At 34.9% G+C, this 8,622-nt stretch overlaps 1 protein-coding gene across 3 annotated transcripts; it reads right to left on the bottom strand.

The window, feature by feature from the left end:
- Positions 1-32: 32 nt before the first annotated feature.
- On the bottom strand, positions 33-8,239 carry LOC132609978 (uncharacterized). Of its 3 annotated transcripts, none has more exons than XM_060324213.1 (8): positions 8,059-8,239; positions 7,467-7,519; positions 6,997-7,056; positions 6,782-6,862; positions 4,065-4,194; positions 3,731-3,783; positions 2,007-2,162; positions 33-608 (listed from the first exon to the last, which is right to left on the bottom strand). In XM_060324213.1, the coding sequence occupies exons 1-8, from the start codon at positions 8,183-8,185 to the stop codon at positions 462-464; spliced, it is 807 nt and encodes a 268-aa protein (XP_060180196.1). In that variant the 5' UTR covers positions 8,186-8,239; the 3' UTR covers positions 33-461. The 3 variants fall into 3 exon arrangements, with proteins under 3 accessions (XP_060180196.1, XP_060180194.1, XP_060180195.1); XM_060324211.1 differs by having other exon boundaries at positions 7,993-8,235; XM_060324212.1 differs by having other exon boundaries at positions 6,785-6,862; positions 7,993-8,232.
- Between the last annotated feature and the right edge of the window lie 383 nt (positions 8,240-8,622).

Genomic DNA, 8,622 nt, shown 5'->3' with positions numbered 1-8,622 from the left:
ACGGTATTAATAATCTTCATTGCCAAAATAAATAAATAAAATGATCTAGCCTGAAATTGTTTTCAATACAGCCTGCTAATGGATAAGCATGCCAATTTGTTTTAAACCATCACATTTTTCCATGATTGGTAATAACAACTCAAAGGAATAAGCTAACTTGGGCAGAGTTCAGACTATCAGTGATATTCATCACGTTTATATGCACCAGCGAGATCTGAAGAGATTGGAAATTACTGTGGGATAAAGGGTGACTAGTAGTACCCGATGGTTGCCTGTGGGTCAATCTATAAAGGTTGCATTCCCCTGTTTTCCTTCTGATAAAAAACAATCACTTATATGCAAAAATTAAGACTGGAAAGGAAGAACTTCTTAACCAAATGATCTTTTTGTCGGCACAAATGACCTTTTCTGCATGGTTTGGCATGTGGAAATTTACAGCTTAACCAAGTCCACTGTCACATTCACGAAGGCATGCAACTTCTCCATTCTTTGACACTTGAGCTTAATTGATCTGGGAGACGAGCAGACCAAATAGCCAAATCTGGTAATGGTCCTGTCAGTGCAAGATAATTTTCTCCTGCTGTCTTTGGCAGCTTTTTCCAGCTTACCTGCCATTTCACATGATAAAGTTTTAGCCATAGCAGTTAAAAGCAGCAAAATGCAGAGTGACATGCAAAAGACGAAAATATTCTTATTGCGCTCACAGCAAATAAAGAAATTTATTTTATGACATGAACTTATGATGTCAGTGGAACTATCTGGAAGGTATAGCAGGCCACCATTAACTTAACAGAATCACCAGTCCTGCCTTTTCCTAGCAATACACACCATGCAATTTCACATTTCCAGAAATTTAGCACAAATTTACAGGGTAAACCATTACATTGCCTCCATATACCTTGATCAACTTGAAATGTCAAGAATTCCTTCTAAAACATGAGCACAGTTTTTCAAGCCTATACAGATGTTTCAAGAGATCATTGTTAATCCTATTGGGGCTGGTGACAGACGAAGATACATGGTTTTTTGATATGGTGTGCAGACAATGGTAATGGTTGGTCCAAACCTGTCGAGGTCCAACACACACGCAAGTATATGTACCATACTATTTTTACAAACTCACTCAACTTTCTTCGACCACAACCAACTTCATTCAAGCGAACCAACATTTTAATTTCTAAGCCAAGTCATTGTGTAAAATAAATAGGATATTGCGCACGTCATGATTACTAAACAGTATTTCTCTATCAAATTTGCATATCTTGATAAAGGCACTTTTGAATTACATATGGCTGATATTACTTTTTGAAAGCCTGCATGCTTCACTGGCTTAAAATATCAGTTTCATAGTTACATAACCCTAGGTAACCTTTTGAAATGAAGAAAGATCCCGCAAAAAAAAAAAAAAAAAAAAAAAGAAGGAAACCAAAAAGGGCCATAAAAATTTTATGCTGCTTACTGAGCAAATAAAGCACTACAGAACTTAGTCCTTTCAAGTGCTTGAAAATTCTGATGAAGCTTTATGCCCAGAGGCGGATCCCGGATTTTAAGGTTGTGGGTTTCAAAAAAATAAATTACAACAACAATATACCCAGTGTAATGTCAAAAAAATCAAAAGCAGATTAACAAAGGAAATGATGGGCAAACCAAAAGATAAAAGAGAAAAACGTGGGTTTGAGTTACTGGTGTGCTTGCGTTTTGCTGGAAAAAAAAAAAAAAGCAAAATTGAACTTAAAAAAAGAGTCCAGCGGGAATAGAGCGCACTGCTGGACGATTAGAGCCCCAGGTTTCCCCTCTTTGCCATTAAACCACACAATCATTTAGTTATGGGTTCCAAACTTAAAATACTTATACTTTACTATATTTTTCAGTATAATAATAGGACCTACGTTAGCGGATGTGGGTTCCCGAGAACCCACACCCGCTACTGTAGATCCACCCCCGTTTACGCCTTTATGTGCATGCATCATGCATCAAAAAAGATAAATGGTATTCAAGTACCCTACTTGCTCAGGAAATGCCTCGCATAATGCATTGATAGTTGCGTTTAGCTCCCAAGGGTCAGAAGAAGTATTAGGCAATTCTTTGGTAGCAGCACCACAATTCACCATGAGCCGACCACTGGGCATCAACATCTTATTCATCTCCAACCAAGTTGTAACCTGTCAAGGAAAGCCGAAACAAAGGCATTAGATCCTGGAAATCTATTACCAAGGAACCAGATAGCAAAGCATATCAGTATAGAGGAACAATCTTCCCACATATATTCAAGAAGTACAAATTGAAGAATCTCATAATTTGTAGGAAGATCAAAGCAAGAGGAAGATTAAAAGTACTCCTTCCATTTTACTTCACATTTCTTGCCAAAAAAAATTGTCATCCCGAAAAGTAAAGGTTATTTTTTTTTGAAACTGGTAAATTAAAGGTTATTATAGACTTTGAATGGTAACTGTAACATATCTAACCAATCTGCCAAAGCTTCATGACTTTAACTGGTATTTTCACAATCAATCTAGTGAAAACTAAACATGAGAACACATTCAACTTGTACATCACAACATCAAAACAGATAATGAGATAGTGAGAGTAGAGAAACAAATCGTAATATATACTTATTAAAACTTAAGTGTCCTGTGGAAAGTTGTCTGAAGAAATTAACATATATCCCAAAGTCAGACGAATAGATAAGGCAGAGTGAATTAGACTTGAACCCATAATTACATATATTGATATTTAAAGAAATTGAGGCCATTCAGTTTTAAAGTTGACATTACTAGAGATTAAACCTGCATTTACTGAATGTTGAAAGCTCTCAATTGAGTAAATTAGAAACCTTTTTGACAACACTAGATTCACAAGGATGACATTATGAATCAACAAGACAAGAAAAGGCGAATTGAGAGTAGCACTACCTTAATACTTGTTTTTCTGGTGAATAATACATCTACTTCATCGATAAAAATGAGAGCTTTTAACATTCAGTAAATGCAGGTTTAATCTCTAGTAAATATCAACTTTAAAGCTGAATGGCCTCAAGTTCATCGAAAAAAAATGAGAGTAGATCTGCAGGTCACAATCAATCAAGGTCTCCTTGGGAGTGCATTTGAGAAATTAGTGTTTTTAGCATGAAATGAAAGTTCGTCTGGTGTTTGATAATTGTCGAAAGTGTATTTATTAGTAAAGCCTTCAAAAAATGAGTATAGAAGATGCTCAAACTTGGAGCTTATGAAACTTCTGTCGGTCAATTTCTGTTTTTAATAAGATAAGGTTTTTTCTGTTGATCAATATTTAGGTACTATTTGACATTTTTCTGCACTATCAAATCAAAGCGATTTTTGTTTTTATATCAATGGTGTCGGGGCCAGCTTCTGTACACCTTGATTATACCAGGCAAATCAAAGCGAATGTTTTAGTGGTTAATTCTGTATATTAAACCCATAGTACTTTGTAAAATATTTGTGCAATGAAATGCTACTATAATTTTTTTAAAAGTACTCCAGATAACTACAAAAGAAGTACTTATCCAGAAGTTACTACATTCCCAATCGGGTGCCTAAATGGGTTGATTTAAGCATCAACTCTTTTATGCAATTATTCAGAAGAGGGACATTATTATCAACAGCGACATTATTATCAACTACATAGCCGATGAAAAGATAGATAAGCGTTGTATTGTAAAAATAGTGTCACAACAAATCCATGACTATCAAAATTGTGCACTTGAGCATACCTCTTCCAGTTGTGGCAAAACCTTTCCATCAGAAAACAAATCAACTATTATGCCTGAAATTTTGAAAATATAAGTAAACTTCAGATAGAAGTCATGAGTGGAATGTTTCAATATCAAAATTCCCGAATGCTCACTTCTGATGCATGGCAAAACAAGTTAAAATTATGGCAAATAAGGAAAGGAGCTTCCAGGAAAGAAAGTTATATAAAATGCTTCAGCTGCAGAACCAGCAGCACGAACAATCATTTGCTGGAGGATAAGAACTTCCCTTCCATCATAAAGCAATTAATAGGTCGACTAAGGGTTACCTGTCGGAAATAAGGCAGTGATGTACCTGCATAACCTCCAGGGATAGTAACTGATGGAGAAAGTACATCTCCAATACGAACTTCCAACACACCTCCAACTTCAGTATGTTTCTCCAGATCAGAGAGCCCAAGATATTCTCTTGCTTTTTCAATCAACTGGAATAATGAGAAAAGCCATACAATAACTCATTTTCACAAATCAAATATGCTGAATTGGACAATCACTTGAACAACTTAGTTTTAGGTGCCAGATGACATTATTAAACCCCCTTTTTTTCAACATTATTTAACTCTGTGAACTCAATGTTATTGGATCAATATCAAAAACACAAAATTCCGAACTAAAAATATCATCAAGAATACTGTGAACAAATATTCTAAATGATCATGCAATTATTGAGAGTAAACAGAATCATCAGAAATATTGTATTACGGTGGCTGTTCCAGCAGTCAGCGCCTCTTTCAGTTGGCCCTTCCAACTTCCAACAGCACTGCACCTCTTTCTGGTAGATATTCTGACCGCACCGCTTTACGGTCACTATTCTGACAACTTTTCCTATCACTGTTCTGGAAACTTTTCCAGTTATTACTTGAGCACCAATTCAAGCTAGTTCAACGATATCAAGGAGATTTTTGTCACAATACCATTCTTCAATGACAGAATAGATTCTTTCCTGTCGTACTGCAAAAACCACTACTATTATTTGCGATTATTAGTGACTTTTAAAGGAAAGGATTCCAGCACCTTTTTTCTTTCTGGTGATTGTTGATTATTCTAAAGGTGCTATTTGGATGATTGTTAAACAATTCTGTTTTTAATATTTTTTTTTTATCATAAAAATGCGAACTCAAGTTGCTTCACCATCTCGATTTTAAGAGGCATGTTGAAAGTCAAGAGAATCATTGACTATAAAGTAAAATACTCTAAATGACTATATTATAATAATTAGGTACCCCGTTAATTAAGAAGCCTTCTTTTTTCATGTTCCTAAAAATTCCTATATAAAAGTCTCTCTAGTGTTGCTTTAACCAACAAATTTCGATAAGAGTTTTATCCCTTCTTCTTTTCTTCCATGATGTATAAAGTTTCCATAACTTGTGCAATTTCTTTTGGCATTGGTATATTTTCTGCATTAGCACATGGTACTAGCCTAGCCTCAAACAAGAACTCAAAACATAAAATACATGATAGTTACAACGAATATTACTAAAGGCTTGCATGAGGAGTGCTTAAGTCCTCAAAGTAGGTGCAAGATAGGCTTGGTGCTCCACTCGCTTAGGGGCTCTTTACGGCAGGCAGCAAACCGATAAAGCATGTGCATTAGTGACCATGGACTCTATCTTGAAGAGGGTAACAATGTACAATAAGCTTTAATTGAGGTTTTAAAAGCATCACATATATTTTTTTCTAAATTAGAGGCGGTTCTAGGTATAATATCCTCCTCAGAGATGTATAACACATATCACTAAAGGTCTGTGTCATTTATATGACAATCAACTCCGGAATTTCATGCAACTTTCAGTCACTAAGATCACTATATAACCTCCACATAAGTTAGAGAACTAAGATCAATTCCTTTCATAATATACACTGAAAGCATAATAAACAATTAAAACTGGTTTGCATCAAGTACCTGTAGAAATGACAAGGGCTGCCAAAAAGGGATTGAAACCCAAAAGGAATATCTATTATGCCCACATGCTCATTATGATTTTGTAAAAGCTCAATTCCTAAATACAACAGAGGCCAGTTTCAATTGACTCATTAGTGAATCTGCTGGAAAGGTACTTTAGACCTGTTAACATTTTGAATTTCAATATTGAAAGCTATGTTTCTCTTAATCCTGCCTCAATTAATATTCTAATGTCTTCTTAAGGAATTATGATACTCATCTATGCTTCCTATTTTCGTTTTGGAAAGATTAATTTCACAGAAGCTAAGGCCTTTAGTGTTCCCTCGCTTGATGTTCACCAACTGCCTTTTAAAAAATTATCTAATTTGAATCATAATTAGCTCGTTGCCAAGTCATAGACGCTATGCAGTGTCCTTTTACTGACTACAACAAGGAGGTTGAATAAGTCTCATTGGCTAAGCTTGTTGTAAAGAGTATACATATAGTTTTTTTTTCCCCAAAAAAAAAAAAAAAAAAAAAAAAAAGATCTCCCCAAAGATGCTTAGAATTCTTATAATTTCCTAAACTTCAACATCATTCTACTCTTTTGGATTGGAGCGGTATGTCTATGCCCATATCTCCACAGTAGATTGACTGCTTTCCGTAAGTTGTGCACTGTAAAGGGATTTTTCATTCTAGTTGCTCTATAGGACGCATCTTAGGGTAAATGAAAGGGTATTTATTCAAATAAAAATAGCAAGAAGTCAGGCTTCATACCACTGTCCTCTCTGTTTCGCATGGTTTTGACGATAAAAATATAAAATAACCAATGCAACAAAGGTGCTTCCATAATAAATAATATAGAACTAATTTCAGATTCTGGAAAGATGTGGAATGACTCAGTACTGTCTTTTTCTTTTTTGGATCAGTTGGAATGACTCATTACTCTTATTGGGACGAAAAACAGAAGCAAGCATCATACTATATAACTCCTCCAGATTTATATTTTCCTTTATTTATTGCGATGCATCAAGGTCCAGTATATACCAGAGAAAAATTGCATTTGAAATATCATAATATAAATATTCTCTTGAAAGGAGAAAAGCTAAGAAATGACAATGAGAGGTTACTACAATTTCATCTATCTCCCATCCAACAAGCAGCAAAGAAGGCCATAGTTCAAGCATCAAATGTGCAGCAGTTGCGCCCCCCTGAAAATTAGCAGGAAATAGCTGCACATCAGTTTAATCCCGCATAAAGAGAGTACGATTTCAAAATTGCATTTGTTAAGAAATAATTTTATTAATGATAATTTGTCAAAAATCATTAAAAGAACCTAAATTACCAAGCCAAAGATAGCGACGGGACCCTTTGGAACAATGGCTGGCAAGGTGGCAAACTCATCCTGGTAATCAAACAGAAGAAACTGTACCACATTAGGAGGTCCAACACACTTCATATGCATTGTACGGTTAACTCTCAGGATCCATAATCCTAAACCATACAACAGAAAAGTACAATTCCATGAAGAGTATATTTAAAGAGCACATTAGATTCGTATTCGTCGTGTCATGTCCTGAATTTTTGCAAGAACCTTGTGCACCGTTTCACTTCTTTTGGACGCAAAACTCAGATTTTTTATTACTTCCCACAATGTCGTCCAACACGTGAACCTCTCTCACACAGATACCAATTTTCTCAACTTAAAAGGGTGCAAATATTAAATGTAGGTGAATCCACAGGTAAATGCATTACAACTATGAGAAGACTATAGATATTAGTAAGAAGGCAATAAGGAAAAAAGCAATGGCATACCCAATATGCATGAGTCCACTTGCTTCCCTTGTGAAGGATGCTATGCACATTATCTGTCCAAGCAAAATAAAGCATAAAAATCTTCAGAAAAAAGACAATTGTTTGACAAAATGTCTATATATAGTAGCCATTTTTTTTTCTTTTCTTGTAAAGCACAATTTTTCTTTTCGTGGTTCCATGAGATCATTTAGCACTTGTATGGCAAGAAGAGAGCACCTTAACGCTTCAATATCACTAGAGCTACCAGGAAGGGGTTCAAAATAGGGAAATTGACATAAATAAAAGGCAGCAAATGTATATTTTTTTGTATATTAGATATAAAATAAAATATACCTTTTTGATACATAATAATAGTGTATATTTGACTAGGAAAAGTAATTATTTTTGTTTGAGTGGCAAATGTGTAACTTGCCCTTAGAAGCAACATATATTGGCTGACGGAGGGAAGCCGTTTGGGCCTAGCCCTCTCCCCAAACAATAAAAGCTTGGCGTTGTAGTAAATGAAAAAGAGAGGAAAGGGCATTACTGGAAGAGTCAAGAAGCAGGACTCGGGAGTCGGGAGTGTCGAGGATTACAATGTTATTGTATTTACTTGTGACTGAAGTCAGCACTTTGAATTCATCTGATGAGCACCTTATAACACTCGCCTTCCTCGTAGAGGCACACGGCCTTTGAATAGGAAATAGGCTCACCGACCACGCAAGCCTGCTCATCTCCATCTTACTTGCGGATAAGAGACCACTCCAAATATATCCTCTCTTCCAATTTATCTTATGCTTCTAACCTTTTTTTTTTTTTTTTGAATAATTTAAATACTTACCTTTTAAGTAGTATACTTTTTTAAATATGTAAATCTTAATTAAAATATGATAATTTTATGTCCAAATTCACACATATGCCTTTATTTTTATATTCATCAAATGAAATCTCACAATAATTGTGTGACACATTTTAATGTTACATGTTATGCACATAAATTATGACAAATATTTATTGTCATACATATAGACAGTGCTGATTAAATGAAAGTTTTGTCGTAAGTTACAAATTAGAAAATTCAAACTTTATTAAAGAAGACATTTTGTCATTTTAGAAGTTCATTAGTAGTCCGTACATATATTTTAATTTTGCAAGAATAATAACCTAGTTGCTGCAG

Source organism: Lycium barbarum, chromosome 9 (genome assembly GCF_019175385.1).
Source record: "Lycium barbarum isolate Lr01 chromosome 9, ASM1917538v2, whole genome shotgun sequence".
Lineage (NCBI taxonomy): Eukaryota > Viridiplantae > Streptophyta > Magnoliopsida > Solanales > Solanaceae > Lycium > Lycium barbarum.
This window is presented reverse-complemented; position numbering and strand designations above follow the sequence as displayed.